The sequence below is a fragment of the Branchiostoma belcheri genome, unplaced genomic scaffold, assembly GCF_001625305.1.
Source record: "Branchiostoma belcheri isolate BF01 breed outbred unplaced genomic scaffold, Haploidv18h27 scaffold139, whole genome shotgun sequence".
Lineage (NCBI taxonomy): Eukaryota > Metazoa > Chordata > Leptocardii > Amphioxiformes > Branchiostomatidae > Branchiostoma > Branchiostoma belcheri.
The window spans coordinates 642275-661617 of NW_017802813.1; the positions used below are offsets into that span (position 1 = coordinate 642275).

The following is a 19343-nucleotide window of genomic DNA, read 5'->3' on the forward strand; positions in this document are numbered from 1 at the left end:
GGGCATGAGTCATCACAATGGAATGCAGGGCATCAACCAATAGGCATGCAGCTTTCCTCTATACTTCTTGCTGATTGGCTGTTGGGATTTAACTTGATTAACACCTGCACAGAAGCATTTCCATACTGACAGTATGTCTGTATTCAAGTGTTTTGGTAGGTATTTCAAGCTTTCCTGCTCCAGCATTGGAATGCCGGGCATGGACGTTTTTTTTTATTTTGAAAATCAACAGTTTGCATTATGACAATTAAAAATCCTAACCAATAAAGTAGGGAATAGCTATCCAACTGTTGTTTTAGTTGTATTTTACTTCATATTATAGTTATATCAATGTAAATCATTGTTTTCCCTTGTGTTTCCCATTCTTTCCCTGCCATGTCGTAAAATGTGGTGAACCCATCGCTGTATTTGCTCCAAAGCAAATATTGGCCTTTCTAGTTTCTCTCCTTTTTAGGTGCATACAAACTCCTAAACCAGCGCCACCCATAACAATACTTCCGTCTCGGAAGTAAAAAAACATGATGACATACAATAAAACAACAAGACAGGCACATATCGCATTTATTCTTACTTTGGACAAATACATCAATGCTCCGAAACAGCACGTGACCAAGAAGCAGCCAGCGACACTTTTTTGTTGTTGTTTACTGCTAGACAAGGCGAGACGACTTTATGGTAGTACTGTCCACTAGCTCTGTCTTATTGTTACCGTCCGCTTCTAACGAGGTAGCGTCCTGAAATTCCATCATCTTGATCATCTCCTGCACGTCCGAGACTTTTAACCTGACCTTGTCTTGAGTATGGGAGCCGGGTTTGCCTTTAGACTTCCTCTCCTTGCGGTGATAGCAGACGGCGAAGACGACGACGTTGACGAAGAGTAAAGAAGTCCCCACGGCGATGACCACGCTCAGTTCTGAGGAGTACCCGCGGTTTCTGTCCCGCCGGTCCACGCTGGACCACTTGGGAGTCCACATGTCAAAACCGACTTTGGGTCTCTGTAAAGACGGGTCCGAAGTCGGGGCTTGGGTTGTGGGGTAGCAGGTAACGGGACTGTTTCTTTGATCACCCATAGCGCGAGTCGGGATGACCCCGTTACCCACTAAGATGGCCCTCCCGATGTCCAAACTCGCACACAACTCGTTCAGCGAGCGGGTAGGATACGCACTCCCGTGCCCGACCACCTGAGGAGGCTTCAGCAGCTTGGGAACGAGCTCCTTCCAGAAGGCTACCCTCTGGGAACGATACCCGCTGGGTACTCTGGGTCGCATACCGAAGTACATGTAGCTGTCGCCCTCCTGGCCGACGATCTCGCTGTTGTACGGTTTCCACAGCACGTCCTCGTAACGGTTCGGTCTCAGGTGGAGGAACGTCGTCTCCTGCTTACGGGGCTCATTCGGACTTCTGTGTTATGAACAAGTAAACAAACCAAAACAGAAACAATTGATTATAGCCTGGAAATATCTAGAAGACACGCTTTTGAAGAAGATTTTTATACAAGCTATAAAAGCGACTATCGTGACATGGCAAATGACCTCGTACTTCGTACTTCATAAAAGCGAACTTAAAGATAGAACATTCTTGTTGTTCTAAAAGACTTAACCTGTTCTAAAAGACTTACCAGACCCTGTTCTAAAAGACTTACCCTGTATCAAAGACCCTGTTCTAAAAGACTTACCCTGAAAAAAGACCTGTTCTAAAAGACTTACACTGTATAAAAGACCCTGTTCTAAAAGACTTATCCTGTATAGAAGACCTACCCTGTTTTAGCAAAGTTGGTCCAGTAGGTCATAATGGCTGTGCTCAACATGGACTCCAGTTTCGTGAAGGTCATGTTCTTAAACATGGTGTCTGAGATGAGAGGGGCGCCGAAGACGAAGGGAATCTCCTCCCCGTGCGCGGCCTCTACCCACTCCGGCGTGGGACTGCTGGTGGGCCGGTAGTTGAAGGTGTAGAAGAAGGTGTCTGATCTGGTGTTGCCCGTGGAGTGCAGGTTGGCCGTCTGTATGGCCGGCACGCCCATCTGTTGTTCCGTAAACATCCGCAAGAGGCCACTGCGCCGGGTCTTGTTGGTGTCCTCGCCCCAGTTGGTGTAGATGAAGGCCACGGCGTCGGTGATTTCCGCCTCCCGGTTCGGGAACAGCTGGTTGACGAAGTCTCCGATGAGAAGTCTGAAGCCGTCCGACGACACGCCGTCCTCTATGCTGCGTAGGTCGCTGATGTACATGTAACCTTCCGACTCCGTCACTCCCAGGAGGGCGTCATACGACCAGAACTGACCACCGCCTGGATATCGATGCAGAAGATATGTCCAGGTGTGTTGTTAACTCATACAAGTGTAAAATGTGAAGAAAGATAACTGTTCTCCAACTCAAGAACGAAATTAACTCACCAGAAATTTTGGACTGAATCACTCAGTCTTCATCAGCTTTATTTCTGGTGAGTTCGTTTCGTTTTTGAGTTGGAGAACAGTTTAACTTTCTTCATGTATTTCATCAACTCAGATGAACTTTCATGCAAGTATATATAAAATGTATAGTCATCACAATATGCATTCAGTTGGTAGTTACGTGTTAAAACCTTTGATCGAAAATTTACCTTGTGTTCTGACGTTTTGCGCTAGGTGAGAAAATTTACCTACTGCTCGATCAAGTTTCAACTTTGAACAAACATGTATACCTTTTGTTGTAGAATGTCTAAGAATATTCAAAGATATACCAATACCACTCATAAGGTTCCTGGGGTTATCCGGTATGACGTCACCGTCCACGACCGGCCCGAATATGGGGAAGAACTGAGACCCTAACATCCGGATATCCGCCGACATGATGTCCTGGTAAGGCTTCTTCCGCAGGCACTCTACCGTCTTGGAAATGTTCGGCTTACAACAGTCGATCTGCTCTGCAAGAAGGTTGGTGATTCGTCGTCCTCCCGTCGAAAGAGCCCAGCTGGCCAATGCGGAGCCACTTTGCAAAATAGCTCGGCGAAAAAGGCCTGTATTTTGGTAGATAAAAACAACATTGTAAGGCTGACATGTTTCCTATTATGACTTTTTTGGTGAAACCTCAGGGGCTGGCTTAATAGTATAGCATATAATCAGTCTGCAGTAATATATTCGAGAAATGCTTGAGAAACTTCAGTAACTTAACATAGTGAATATATGTTTTTGGCGACGCCTTAGGGACGAACCTAATGATGCATATATCAAGAGGGGAAACGGAGATATGTTGGTTTTGTAGCCTCGCTCACCGTCCGCGTTGGGAACCAGCATCAGCAAGTTTACCGCGGCGGCTCCGGTGTCCACCCCGAACAGCGTGACGAGGCTAGGGTCCCCGTGGAACCTGTCGATGTTTTCCTTGACCCACCTCAGGGCCGCTATCTGGTCCAACAAACCGTAGTTTCCCGGAGAACTCGCGTCACCCGTGTTAAGAAAACCTGCAAAACAAACAAGTCACTCAAGATTGGTGTTTTTTTTACGTTTTATATAATACCGAAGGAAAGCATATTGTTTTTGCCCAGTTTCTTCTTCTTCTCCAAACAGTGACCTCTGACCTGGCCAATGACCTGAACCAGAACCATGGTAACTAGTGTTGGGTGACATCATGTTACAATTTTATATAGTAGGAGGGATTTAGTCTACTGCAGCTGTCATCATATATGTGAATGTGTTTGAGTACGAATTGACAGAGCAGAACATATGCGAAGGTAAACATTATGCATTTGCTTTTTCTAGTTTAATTTTACGTTACCTATAAAATTGCTACGGTGTAAAATAAGTGCACCATCCCACGCATACTAGCAGACGACATGCCAAACTACACACCAATGCAGCAAACTTACAGCTCACAGCTGCGAACACACACAAAACGTACAACCGACCACAATACTCCACTGGAGGTCACTGGCCTCCTTCACGGAGAAAATGTAGCGTCGAATGGCGGGCCGAAGGGCTAGGCTAGCAGGCACGGGATGGAGAGAGAGTTCAAGGATTTCAATAATTAACTAGCTAGACGCTGTGTTCTTGGGGAAGACACTTTATACGTCTTTCGCTCCACCCATGTGTAAAATGGCTTCAAGGGAAGGTTTAAAACTTGTGACAGGGGTTTTATGTATCAACATTTACATCAAATCTTTACAGACAAACCGTCTCCAGTGTTGGCGAGAAACCACTGCAAGAGCAGCATTGTCCATGGATGAGGATCATATATGCAGTACACACCCTAACCTTATCTTAGCACTTGGCACTGACATATCTTTCGTATTGCGTTATCTGCAAATGCCACGTTGTTGTGACTGGGTACATATTCTCTATCTGAATCTTAAAACTACATCCATATGTAGAATTCACGTCCTCAAATCAGCAATTCAATACAATCCCTCCTACCATCCACTGTAAATTCCTACCATCAAGCTTAAGGGAAGTGCTTACTTTATCAGTAACGCTGGTAAAAACGGGCGTCCTTACCGAAAGCACCGTATTTTCTATCTGAATCTTAAAACTACATCCATATGTAGAATTCCTGTCTTCAAATCAGCAGTTCAATACAATCCCTCCCACCCACTACTAGTATATTCCTACCATCAAGGCGAGTGCTTACTTTATCAGTAACGCTGGTGAACATGGGCGTCGTTACCGAAAGCACCGTGTTCTCTATCTGAATCTTAAAACTACATCCATATGTAGAATTCCTGTCTTCAAATCAGCAGTTCAATACAATCCCTAGCTCCTACGTACCCACTACTAGTATATTCCTACCATCAAGGGAAGTGCTTACTTTATCAGTAACGCTGATAAAAACGGGCGTCCTTACCGAAAGCACCGAGGCGGTAGTTAAGGGTGACCACCACGACATTGCCGAGACTGGCGAGCACGCTGCCGTCGTAAGCACTCCCCGCGCCGTACGTATATCCTCCGCCGTGGATGAACACCATCACGGCCAGGGGGTACCGCTCGCTTCCATCTGTAAACGTGAAATATTAGCCAATTATAAATCCCCCCTACGGGTAGTCTTACAGGTTCTACATTTACCACGCGACCACTGAGTCATTCTCGATCGCTTCAGCTTGCTATTAACTTCACAAAACATCATTTGCACAGATAAAACTTATGTACTTTGAGTTGAAGGTTAGGGCTACGCAATAGTTTGCCAAGCCGAGAACGGTTGAGGCCTTGACATGAACAAAATGAACAAGTTGATCACTCTTAACAAATAAGGACCAGCACGTGCATTTCTCATGTGTTCAGGCGATTTCAGCTGGAAAGAGAATTGATATTATCGGAGACAGCTCTATCGAAAGGCAAACTAGGCACAAAACGGTTGGAATTGAAAGCAACTACTACCGATACGATTTTATAGACTTCTCAATTACATCTACAGTAGTATATAGACAAATCGAAATTAGAACGCCCACAGACTGGCTAGGATGAAATTGGAGTTATCTGAATAAAGAAGAGTTTTGCGGAAGATCAAAGTAAACCTAGAGTGGGATCGGCACCTTGTCTCATGGAATAAACATCTAAATTAGCCGACAAAACCTCTCTGAAAGTAAGGTCCCTTGATACACATTTACCTTACAGGAGGCCATTTTTACTTTATGGTACGGAAGTATTGTTTTTAGTGGCTGAGTTGCAGGTTTGTGGGCCTGTTTGTCCGGACAGAGTAGGTTGACTACACGTGGGTGGGGAGGATTGACAGGCATAATGACAGCAACTCAAAAGGTCAAACGCAGGAAATGGCGTGAGCGTCGAGAGTAGGTTGACAGTACGTGGGTTTGGGAAGATTGACAGGTGGAAGAAAATGACGTCAATAGGTCAGACACAGGCAATGGGGTGACCTTGAAGTGCATGAAAACCCAAAGAAGCCTAAAATCTCCGATCACCAATTGTGATGAAACAGACAGAAACTATACTCAGTATAAACTATAGGTTTAGTTCAGGTGCCAGAGGAGATATCGGTACCACCTGAGGTGGCAAATTCTCATCATGGTTTTAAAAAAAGTAGGGTTTCTGTGGAATATTTTTTGATATGATAGCCGTTGTTTGATTATTTACCACTCCCCTTTGCATTATAAGTGCAAAAGGACGCGGTTCATATGAGGTCAAAGTTGAAGGTCAGACAGCAAGGTCAAAGCTACCAATGTGCAACGGCTATCATATCAAAATATATTCCACAGACACCCTACTTTTAATAAACCATGATGAGAATTTGCCACGTCAGGTGGTACCGATATGTGAAATTTTGGGGTCTGGCCCATGGACTAGTTCCGAACACACCATGCTCTTTTCTGCACAAGTAAAACAAGTGATGTATTAGGCCCACAACTCCCTGCCCTCATAATATAGCCAACTCTCCTTTTTCATCGCATGTTAGCCGATAAAACAGATATATTAATGTGAAATCATGCGTCATTACGTGACAATCCCGTCTCCGACGTTACAACTCATAAACGCCGTGATACACGGCCGGGTACCGCGCAGCTGCGCTCGGGTTTCAACCGCAGTGGAGTGTCAAAGGTGTCCAGTTCGTTCTCCAAGTTTTGACATCGCCGGTAATAAAAACACAACGCCGGTTGACAGATGTTAGTGGACCGGTATCGATTCGTGACATGCCTGGGCAGCTAGCATGAAGAGCTGACGACATGACAGTATCAGGATCTCCACGAGTTTAGATACAGCAGCAGCATGCCCGTAGCCAGGATTTTGAATGGGGGAGGGGGGGGGTTCTTCTCACTGCTTGAGGAGACCAGCGAGCGCCGTAGTCGCGAGGTTCCTAGGGGGGTCCGGGGGTATGCTCCCCCAGAAAATTTTGAAAAAATGAACCTTCTGAAATGGCATTTCCTGCACGGTTTTTGAGAGGATTTCATAGAAAAAAAATCAGAGATAACTTTTTATTTAATGACAAAGTAGGCAGTTTGTATACGATTCCAGGCCTGCTGATGATACGAAACCAGTCCATCTAAAGAGAAATCTTGGACCTTTAGATAAGAAGTGGACCAAAAAGTGGACCTTTGAGCCTTGCGTGGGGGTTCTTCGATTCCGACCCCCCCTCTCCTTAGCAGGTAGTCAGTTTTGGTAGACAGCGTGTATATCCAGCGCCATGCACGATTGCACCAGCCTTTATGTGAATTCTACGACTGTAGTGTTCATCATTGTAGAGTTTACGATGTCATCGCATGTTGTATAAACTATTTTCATTGCACATTTGCTATGTTTCGAGCTTGAATAGGGCCGCATATGCCGCAAGATTGTTATGCGATCACAAACTGAGGGTGTTCTTGGGGTAGTCGTGAATGTGCTTACAAAAAGTAAGCTGTTAATATGTTACACAAAAGGCTGCCTAACATCCTTGTAGTGGTTAGTTCTGTCACAATCATCATCAACTGTCACAAACTGCTTGAAAATCTTACTGATAAGATTCAGACCACAACTTACGACCCTGCCGCTGTATTATCTGTGCCATTTCTATGATCTTACTGTGCTTGCATATAAAGTTAAATACGGTTTAGATGGGGCTCTGTTAAAATGTTTTATCATGTCTGGTATTCGTTACTGACTATTCGTTTCTGCTGCAAATGCGCTCTCTCACCCCTCGCCCTAAGGCCACAGCAAGTAATTTTTATGGATGACATCAGCGCGCGCAGAAAAACAAGAAATTTTGTTGCCTTCTAAAAGTGGTCACCATGCACCATGGGCAAAGATGTCTGTTGCCATGCCGGAAGGTGGATGGCAGATAACTATATATAAAGAGAGGAGGCAAGAAAAGGCTCTGATTTAATGTTTTGTTTCTTACTTTTATGCAGTGATATGTGATGTTGGCTGTGTAGATGTGATGTTCCCACTGAATCAAAACCATTTGTACAATGATTGATTCAAAATTTTAATAAAACGCAGGAACCTTGTTTTGTTTCGGCCCGCCTTGTTTTTTTTCGCCCGCTCGCATTAGACTTGGAGTCTGCAGAGGATGTCATCCATAAAATTTACTTGCTGTGGCCTAAGAAAGGTTTGACATGTCGGATATATATCGTACTGTGATGTCAAGTAGCTCGCTTTACGAGCGGGATGTTTGTAGCCTCAGAGAAAACCTAAGCCTCCGTTCAGACATGTTCAGTACAGGTGGCGCCAACCCAACATCAGAAAATCCATAAAACTTCTCTCCGGGAAAGTGGAAAAGTTATTCCCACTTAAAGGTGGATCGAAGATCAAGTTCGCCTGTCTTATTTTGCCAATTTATATGGATAGAAATGAAATCCTTCTCCTATGTTTAATCTTGAATGATACGGGAATTGTGATAATAGTGAGTAAACGGCGATGATATGGGTGAGAGGCTAACATGCATGTGTAATCTATTCGTTGAAATTTACCACATTTGTGGAAGGATTGACATACCACCTTTTCAACTTGTCAACCCTGAGACCAGACGTAGACTGTAAGGTTTGCACCGGGAAGGACTTTTCCACTTTTAGATAAGTGTATAGGTGACAAGCTAACATGCATGTGTATTTATGCGTTGAGATTTACTAAATTTGTGGAAGGATTGACATGACACCTTTTAACTTGTCAACCCTGAGACCAGACTGTAAGGTTTGAGCCACTCATACCGGGAAGGACTCCTGCACTTTTAGATAAGTGTTTTTTTATAACGTTGTTCTTCAAGAACGGGACCTCCAGCTTTACGTCTCATCTGAGAGGACGTCCCTAACCAAAGGTAGGTACTCATTTTCACCCGGTCCGAGTGAGGAATCGGGTGTTACGTTCCTTCCCTAATGCCGAGGTCACATTTCCAAACCGGGGCCCGACCAGACAGCCTTATGGAGCGAAAAGTATGATATAAAAGACAACAAAGCAGCAAAATGAATTGTGGGAAATATTTGCGTATATTCATATTAACATAAACTGTTGATTTTTCTTTATTTGAAACAGCCCTGCCAGGCCCCGGTTTGGAAATGTGACCTCAGCATGAGGGCACAACACTGGGGTCTGTCAGGGATTCGAGCCCAGGACCTCTCGATCCTAAGCCAACAGCCCTAACCACAAGAGTTGCCAACTTTAAAGTGTAATCACGTGTAAGCGTTACGCCAGTGGAGTACGGTTTCATGTTATCAGCTGCGGATATCGAAGGCCGTTTTGCCGAGACAATTTTTCATGATCAAGCCTTCACTCCCAGCCCTTGTCTAAACGCAGATGTCGATGCGCCAAACGGTTCCGGAATGGAGGTAGTTTGGATGAGTTATGGCGGGCATTGGTCTTTAATGATATGCACAGGTGGCTCCAGGCAGTGAGGAATGGTAAGTACCACCGAAAGAGATGTCGACGCGAGGGCCCGTGTCTAGTGAGGCGCAGGAAAAAAAAGTTGTGTTTCCGATGCAATAGCTCAATTGGTAGAGTGCTCGCTTTGTAAGCGGGAGGTCGTGAGTTCAAACCCCGGCCAGGTCATACCACAGACTTTAAAAAATGGTACACACTTTTTTCTCTGCTTAGCACTCAGCACATATGAGAAAGAGTGTGGGAAGGTCAAACACACAGCACTACCAGCGGACTAGCCCCCTGCTGTAGTGCCTTGCACAACTGTGTGTCGCCCAAGGGCTACGGAAATGGAGATGGGCACCACCCCTATGCTCTGCATAGAGTGGAACGGGACCTCTGGTTTCTCGAACGGCCCTTGCAAAAACCTACAGGTACTAACCTCCCTTGGTTAGTCAACCGCTGGCAATATCATAAATTTGTAGACCTGACATCAAAATTTGACACCACCAGACGTGTTATATCAGGCATTTCCAGTAGCAAACTTTCATTGAGTACATCTAATGAATTATTTGGAAACGGAGAGACGGGTACTGGAGACAACCCTATAGTCATGATGCATTTCAGTCTTACGTTGTTTAACTGTATTTGTTAGATCACTTCAGCCGAAGTCTAAACAAATGACAACAATCTTTACCTACAGAGCCTATTTTTGTCAGGATATAATTTGAAGCACAGCATTTTTCCTATTCCTGAGACCGCTTTAAGTCTGAATTTGATGAATGATACACTAACTGTCTTGTAAATAGAGTAAAGAAAATAAATCTGCTGATTAAACTTAAGTGTTGAACAATTTCTCCGAGCAATGAGGATCAAAAGTAAGAAACTAGAAAGGTAACATTTGCAAAGCAAATCCATAATATTTACCTTCGCATATGGTCTGCTCTGTTAATTCTGCTCTGTTATATGGTCAGACAGGAGTATAAATCCCTCCTACTGATAAAATTGCAACATAATGTAACCCATGTAACCCAACACCAGTTACCATGGTGACAGACGTCAACAAATCAGGTCATTGGCCAGGTTACAGGTTAGTGTTTGGAACGGAAGAAGAAGAAGAGGAAATGTAGCAAAAACAATATGTTTTCCTTTCATAAACATAATAAAGTAGTAGGCCATTTCTGTCCTTGGTGCTGAAAATGAGCAAAATTTGTCTGGACGTGGAAAGAAAAGATATGGCGCTACTCATCTTACAATGTGCATGAAATATAGCGAAGCGTTCTTATTTCATGGATCAGCGGTGCAAGAATATCGCCGGCACATGTCGCTTCATTTGTACACGTTCCAGTCCGTGGTAAAACAAATACCACTGCCGTGTTGGAGATCGTGTTTTCTCAGCTTTATTAATGTCAGAAGATTGAACAGCAACCTTTTGAAGGACGGCGTTTGCGTCATATGAGTTTTGGGGGAATTGGCAGACAAATCTAGAAACATGAGTTCGTGGCGGGTTCAACGTTATGTACGGACACTGTTCCAAGAAAAGTTGGTAGTGGGGAATTGATTAGGCCACAGCAAATAAATTTTATGGATGACATCCTCCGCAGACTCCAAATCTAATGTGAGCGGGCGGTAAAAAAGGCGGGGCGAAAAAAACAAGGTGCCTGCATTTTAGAATTTTGACTCAATCATTGTTTTTAATCAGTGGGAACATCACATATACACAGCCAGCATCACATATCACTTCATCAAAGTAAGAAACAAAACATTAAATCAGTGCCTTTACTTGTCTCCTCTCTTCATAGTTATCTGCCATCCACCTTCCGGCATGGCAACAGACATCTTTTCCCATTTTTTGCATGTTGACCACTGTCAGAAGGCAACAAATTTTTTTTTTCAAAATCAGGCGCGCGCTGATTTCATCCACAAAAATTACTTGCTGTTGCCTTACGATGAACCGCCCTATTGAAAACAAGAAATTTTTCTTGAAAAAGCTAGTCGTGTGCCAAGATGGGAATTGAATAGCTGGTTGGGTGGCGTGGGTGTGATGACGATGTGTGACTTAAATAATTGGTAACCTTTCATATTTATACATATTCCAACATTTCATGACTAGACATGGTGACGGCACACTCAAGTTATATCAACTTATTTTATGCCGCCGGCAACGCAGATAGAGGATGAATACGGAACAGGGCAATACTCATTTTCACTTGAGTGAAGTGAGGAAAGTCGGGTAAAATGCCTTTCAGGTGGCATGTCAGGACTCGAACCCGGGACCTCTTGGTTACGCCACATGACCTGGTGACTTGAATAGGACTCATGCTAACGCCAGAGTAAAACGTTAGGGACACGCATAGTCTTATGATACAAATTATGCACGATAATCGATGCAGTTATCTGTTGTTAGATGATGAAAATGCTCACACGAAATACTAGAAAGATCAGTGTATAACGTACCTATAGACTGCGATATATAAAGGTTGGTAATTAATGTAAATCACAGTGCCAACCATGCCCGTCTGTTGGGGCTAACTATACCCTATAAAACGTCAATTCTTCCTTATTAAATCCCATTTTCCACTCTTACACTGTTCATTTTCAGAACGTATTCTTCCAATTTGTGATCTTTCTCCACTTTTCTTTGTTAAATGCTGTCTCTGTTCAACTATATACTTTCTAAGATACTCCACCAAATACCTACCCAATGGGGTTAATTCACATCCTGAGTTATGTACAACAGTATTGTGCAAAAATGGCTTGTTAGTCTCTTGCTGTTCAAATTTAAAAGGATGGAGCCTCCAAGCTCTTTTCCTTTTAGCCGAAAATTACGTTAAGCCCTTTAGGACGGGGTAAATATGGGGTTTGTTCTTTAGCCGTTAACTGTTAGTTATGTTTAATGGAAGCCAAGTAACTACAGAATAGAACATCATTAAACGTAGCACACTAGTATACCTTCTAACTGAATCAAACGTAATTCACTCAAAAGTAAGCCTGGAATACTACCATGCGCCTGATCTGATATTCATCAATATAAGAGTCTATGACTAAAAAAAATAATCCATATATAAAATACAGCCACGAGACGTACATGAACTTCGTACTTTTCCATCAGCATTCTTCTTCCAATTATGAGAAATTGGAGCAATTTTTCAAATTTTGACTTAAGCTCGTGGAATCCTAGTGGCCCATTACTCGTACAATAGGCGGTCGATATGGCCGATTGCTTCTTATTGCAGAAGACTCGGGCCCATTTCAACTTCAGCCTTAGCTGAGAGAGATAAAACTTCACTCTATGAAAACTTTTGGGCGCAACTTTTAAAGTGCTTTCAAAAACTCGCATTCCAGTGATTTACAATTGTACAGTTAGCCGCGGAGCTTTCCACAGACGGAGCGTGTCAGCTTATCGGGATCGACAAAAGACAAACTGCCGGTATTTGAAGCGTCAGACGAGGATCTAGATCACGATTGTTACTTTTTACACCCACGTCTTTCACCGAGGGCAACTCTGACAATGCTCACAGATCAAATCACTACTTAGGAACTCTCGTTTGCGAGGTGATCTAGACTATAACAATCGCGTTTGTGTGCTGTGGTGGGCGATGTAGGAATGTTCGTAGTAAATATGGTATGAGTTGGGACATAATTTACAAAGGCAATGCCGGAAACGTGAAGAAAAAAATGGAACCTACATGCACAAACGCTACATAAAACCAAACTTCTGATTCATAAATCCCAACCTTAAAAAAAGCATTATATTCTTTCATCAATTGTTACTTTAGCCCTACATAAATTACAAGGGCAATGCCAGAAACGTGGAGTAAAAAATAGAAAATATATGCACAAACGCTACATAAAATCAAAAGACAGTTGAATTCAGCAGGACACATGCACAACTATCGTAAGAAAGCCCTGTAGTTTTGGATCGTTCGTATGTCGGTCGCACGAACGACATAAAATACTAACTAAAAATGAGAGGCTGCATCTGTCCTTGGTGCTGAACTAGGTGTTAAGTGTCCACTCGGCGTATTTATCGTATGCTGAACCGTACCCATCTAGTTCTATGTCTGAACGGGATAGAGTTAGGATTAGGCACGGTTATGGATAGTCTCCACGTATCCAAGAACATAGATTTGCCCCAGGCATGGTTCTGGATACGCATGGACTATCCAGAACCGTGCCAGAATTTTCGAATATGGTTCGGGTTTTTTTGTACATTATATGCTTTGTGAGCGATAGCCACCGAATGTGAACAGTTCACTAAATCAGTGGCTATTGAATGGTTTACAGCTGACAAGTGTTCTCATTTAAGCTGAGTTAAATGTCGATGGACTCTGAATTTGAAGGACTGCAGGCCACTGTGGTTGGAATATAGCACTGTTCTAAATACAACAGGCCCTGCGTTATACGGAAAGTCAAGCCAAATTTCCACAGGTTTCCATGCTTGGAAACACGTTGTATCAATAACGTTTGAACTTTGGAACAGTCCTCCGAGGGAGATTGCTATGATCAGGGACGGACAGAGACTTAACTGTGGAGTTAATTCTTTCCTCAGTGCAAAACTCTGACAGCTAGCGCTCTGTCTATTAGGCAGTCCTAATGCTGGGCGAGAGCAGACAGAGAAAAAAATTCAGTGACGTATGTCCGTGCGGCAGAGTACGGGAGAGAGCGCGTCAAGCGGCGGTACCATGCCCTCCAGACGGTCATAAATCCCCGCACGGCACCGGCCTCGGAAAGACGCTAAGGGTCACAGGCCAAGGCAACAAACCGGGCCGTCATCTATCATAACTACAACAGGCATGACATCTCTGTCTATCTTCACTCACACATCCCTGGGGCTAGAAAGGCTTTCTCAATTTCTCTTTCACTATTCTCCCGAGCAATGTTATTAAAAGGGGAAGGCTTAGCTTTCAATATAACTTGTTATGGAAGAAAACAACGCAGTAATATTGTGTTTGGGGTACGAAAGTGCCCTCATAGTCTTTTTAAGATAACGTGGGCTACACGAATGTCATAGTTTGTCCTGTAAGTCTACTTGGCGCCACAATGCTTGTGTGTTGGCAGACATCGCTGGAATGGTGTGAAGACATTGCATCTTGAAGTCTAACCTTTTCCGTAATTGCACTTAAAGTTTTCAAGCAAAAATTTGGCTGATGCACAGATAACGGCCGTGTGATAAATGACTAGCCTTAAGTGGTGTTGTGGTTCAATAGATGGGTAGATATCGTCTCTAGCTGGCTGTTAACGTGCGAAGAGAGCTACAACTCGATCGCTTTAACGTTTTAAATATACCAACGTACTTGTCTTCCCGATGTGAGTGGATCACACGTTACAGTCTGGTCTAACTCAGCTTGCACTTACTGTACAAAACCGGTGTGTTACGATTTAAGGCGGTTTAACTATTATGCGAAACAAACAAACAAACAAACAAACAAAAAGTACAGTCGAGAATGTTCGTGCCTCAACAAGTTAATTTTGGCACTCAGATACACAAGTGTTTGTTAATTTATTCCACGATTGTAAATGCCAACGCCATTCTGCCATATTGGTATAGAATAAAAAATATTGAATAGTTGAAAACACAGAACGCATATTAACGGTATTGTAATTTCGCGTTTATACGTCATGTAGCGAAACCGCTAAACAAAACCACCGCGAACATTTGAAAGTATGCAGTACTAAGTAGTACCCTTACGAAATGAATGTAATAATGATATCTGTCCTTGGTGCTGAAAATGGTGTTTAGTGGGGTATTCACTTACACCACACTGATTTAATTTTATGGATGACAACAGCGACAATAGGCAGCCGTTGTTAACTATGGAGGACAGCACTCAGGCTACTGAGGGTCCACAGAACTCTAGAACTCAGTACGGTGCCGAAATGCCGCAAAAGGCCAGCATGTGACGGCTTGTCACAAAAGTCGCTAAGTACTTCCACAAATTCATGATACCAGCTTTGTATTCCCGTAGTTTAGCAGCATTTTTGGCTGGAATTTTCTAATTTATTCGCCCGCTCGCATTAGTTTTGGGGTCCTCAGAGGATGTCGACATCCATAAAAGTAAGTCAGTGCGGCCTTACGTTGAAGAACGGCCGGTTAACGTTTAACATATCGACGGGCTTTTGGCTCCCAAAGGCGCTGACGTGACCTCTGCTCCGGCCACTTCGGCTCCTCAGCTCGCACGGTGAAGGTATTTAAGATAACAGGATGTCACTTCTCAAGACGCCAGACTGTCTGAGACGCTCCCACTTGAGACAGGTACGGTAGACACGATGCAATAATTCATACTATAACCTACACAAACGTTGTAAAACGTTGAACTTAACTCCAATACACAAATTATACAGAGATCAAATTTTCAGTGACTATTGTCGCCTTCATCAGGATAATTAATGACCAATCACTTCAAAACGTAATCTCGCGAGAGTTACGGTTACAAACACGTGACCTACACAAGCCTTATTGGATCATATTGTCTTCACAGGCGTTAAATGTAAAAATGTTCAACGTTACAAAAGACACGAAAATAAAGTACATTTTTATCTAGAAAGTTCATCTGTGTGGGTAGAAGTCATTATGAAACAGACGGGGAGCGCCACAGACTTTCTGCAACCTATGATCCGCTGCTCACGGAGTCACGTGTGTTATCTGCGTGACAAGCAATAGATCGCTCATTCCTTGACAGAGACTGGAATTGTACAGTCAAAAATTACGGTGAGTCCAATTTTTTGTGTGTTAGAGAAATTGCTGTTCAATCTTGTTTCATGAAGCATTTTTGTTTGTAAAAAGATGATTCCATTTCGGCAGAGTTTCCCCTATGGCGTCCTCTACATACACATCGATGAGTGGGATAGATTTGGGACCGAATTCGGAATCCGCCGGGTGTATCTTTTAAATCTCATAACGGCTCTGCTGTCTAAACCCCTCCAATCCCGGTCTAATCCCCTCAATGGATCGCCCACTGCCGGCAAATCCTGCCGAAGCCGAGCTGACATTTCCACACGAGATCTCCTGGAGCGAGATCAATTCACCCGGATAGTAGGGACATTCCATCTAGGAAATTCATAGGGGTGGGGGTGGGGGGTTTAAAGGCATCCGATGCGATTTCGGAGCAGCAAAACTTAAAATGTTCTGAATAAGGAATCTTTATGATATTGACACATACTGCTTCACATTAGCACATTTAAATCAGTGTTTTATACTTTGGGTATTTAAAACTGCAGAAACAAGCCTCAAGATGAGTCCTGTATGTTATGAGTGGTACCCTAAAAATCAGCCAACGGCCCCTCCACTGGCCTCCAGCAACCATTTTCCGTACGAATTTTGGGTATTTTTTACTCCACGAGGGTCAATATACATTGGGATAATATGGTTTCAACTCAGTATGTAGAAAAGTGACTAGAATATTGACTTTGAAAAATTGGGTTTCCAAGCCCTAAAAACTGCACTGGATGCCTTTAAATTCTCTTCTGTATGTACGTAAGGCCACACCAAGTAATTTTATGGATGATGTCCGCGCGCGCATTGATTTTAGCCTGTTACCAGAAAAACCCCCAAGAAATTCCGCTTTTTCAAATATATAGGCATCTTGCTTTTTTTCGGCCCTTCTTTTCTTCGCGCTCTCGCATTAGGTTTAGGGTCTCCAGAGGACGTCATCCATAAAAATTACTTGGTCTGGCCTAATATTCTTTACATGGGATATTTTTTTTTCAACTTCAGGAACAAAAGTATTGTTTTGGGTGGCGCTGGTTCAAGAGGAGTTTGTATGTATCTTGTCATTAGCAGCGCTAGCAAAGATTGGAAATGAGTGGGTGGAGATTGCAAATGGGGGTTTCAGTTGATAAACAAGGTTGTGTTATAATGTCTTTAGGAATGTGTACTCCATAATAATGGTATGAAACACCAGAGTAACTTACGCCATACATCGTATGCGTAACAATCCATTCAATTATGTAATTCAATCGGGTATTTCCCCCATAATCATACAATACAGATTCCAATGCATGCAAGAAGCCCTCAAAAATTCACAGAAGAGATAAATCTATGATATTTAGCTTTTTCTCCATTTAACGTCAACTTTAAGATTTCATGTCCCCCCTCTAGATGAAAATGGTTCAATCCTTCAATCGAAAAGTTTGCAAACTTTGCCGATATGGCATTAATATATGAGCCGTCCACAGCTGTGATATGGTGACCTTCAATCTCATTTTGCTTTTATTGAATTATTATCAACAGGGATTTGTTACATATCTGTTTTGTCTCGTAGCCTAGAGGGGTCACACAGTTCCTGAAAAACATTGCCTTGATTATCGATATACGATGTAAAAATATACAATTTTGTTCAGTTAGCAAAAAAGGTAAATATATAGTACAAACAATTTAAAATGATGTGAAAAAAACCCACATCGTATCCTTTGGATTTCCAGTCTCATTGGATAAAGTAAGAATCTTGAACACAGAATCAGACTTTTTCGCACGAGGGATTAAAGAGGCCATCTACATCAGGGCATTACAACCATCCCTCGACAGAGACGGGGGGCGCCACAGACTTTCTGCAACCTATGATCCACTGCTAACGGAGTCACGTGTGTTATCTGTGTGATGTCACAAAATCGGTGGATTGCTCATTCCTTCACAAAAACTGGAGTTGTACAGTCGAAAATTTGGACGAGTCCAATTTTTGTGTCGGCCATTACAGTTCAAACTTGTTTCATAATCACATCGTATCCTATACAATACAGACATTCGTGTGTAAGGTATTTTATTCCTATATGCAACTCGTATCCAATTGACATTTAACGCTGTTATCTTCACCATATGATGGATCCTCCGGGCTTATAGCCGTGCATAAAATGTTCAATTCATATGATAAACTATCATCAGGACGGTTGGAAATTATTAAGATTGAAGATGCGTAGAATCATCGTGGCTCCTATGCGTGACCGCATGCACCCGAAGGTGCTGTTGTTGGAATATAGTAATTCCTTTTAATTGCCCTCAGGTTTCAACATGGCGTCTCCTGTGCGTTCTTGTGCGCTCATTGTGTAACATCCCGTGACAAAAGCTATGAATCCGTGAACAGGAAATTTTCTGGATTAGGATATTTTTCACGTACGTAATCCTGGAGAATACTTTGAGTGGGTATATAATGCTATGGTAGTCTACTATCTACAAAAGACGTATGATTATAAAACATATGCATTTTAGAGATAAGTACAATGTAGTCATTAGTGTTCTCACTGTGGCGGAGAGAATATTATTCATCTTATCAGGCGTCCTTGTAATTAGGATTTTAATTGATCTTAGTTGCATGTCTGTGTGATTCATGAGGATGGTTATTAAAGATGAACTGAGGAATGACGAAGATGAGCCTTCACCTGACACGAGGGGTGAATCAGTCAGTAGCATCACCTTGTAACTGTCATACCGTCTGAAATTATAGACTTTGCTATTCAAGTTGTTTCTACATACGTAAGACTGATTCGTGGAGCATATGCTCAACTGACATAATTCATGCAAATGAGGACCTGATTTGCATAATCGGAGCATATGCTCAACTGACAAGATTCATGCAAATGAGGACCTTATTTGCATAATCGGAGCATATGCTCAACTGACATAATTCATGCAAATTGCGCAAATAAGGACCTTGTTTGCAAAACCGATGAGAAGCATTTATAATTCTTCAGTCGTAAAATTTTACATCTTTTGTCACGAGATCGTGGTTTTCAAGTTCATACTTCTTGATTTAAGGACAGAAAAGGATTTGCTATTTAAGTCGTTTACATACGCAAGACTGATTCGTGGAGCATATGCTCAACTGACATAATTCATGCAAATGAGGACCTTGTTTGCATAACCGATAAGAAGCATTTATAATTCTTCAGTCTAAACGTTTATATCTTTATGGGTTCACCACACCACGAGGTGGTGGTGAACCCATATTGCTTTTTCTGATGTTTCTTCTTCTTCTTCTTCTTCTTCTCCTCCTGCCAATTTTTTAAATGGATTCAGCTTCTTCATTTTAGGGCCCAAGGTCCTGAAATTTGGTATGGAGGTACAGTGGGCAAATACCCCTAGGTCGTTTTTTAAATTTTGTGATACAGG

General features: G+C 42.7%; 1 protein-coding gene across 1 annotated transcript in view; it reads right to left on the reverse strand.

Moving 5' to 3' along the window:
- Window positions 1-650: 650 nt before the first annotated feature.
- Window positions 651-19343, reverse strand: part of LOC109464451 (neuroligin-4, X-linked-like) — a 22580-nt gene continuing 3887 nt past the window's right edge. Inside the window, exons 2-6 of the mRNA XM_019761436.1 lie at window positions 4809-4958; window positions 3247-3432; window positions 2722-2991; window positions 1758-2283; window positions 651-1401 (exon numbers count right to left, since the gene is read on the reverse strand). Coding sequence (XP_019616995.1) covers window positions 651-1401; window positions 1758-2283; window positions 2722-2991; window positions 3247-3432; window positions 4809-4958 — 1883 coding nt within the window. The remainder of the gene's footprint in view (window positions 1402-1757; window positions 2284-2721; window positions 2992-3246; window positions 3433-4808; window positions 4959-19343) is intronic.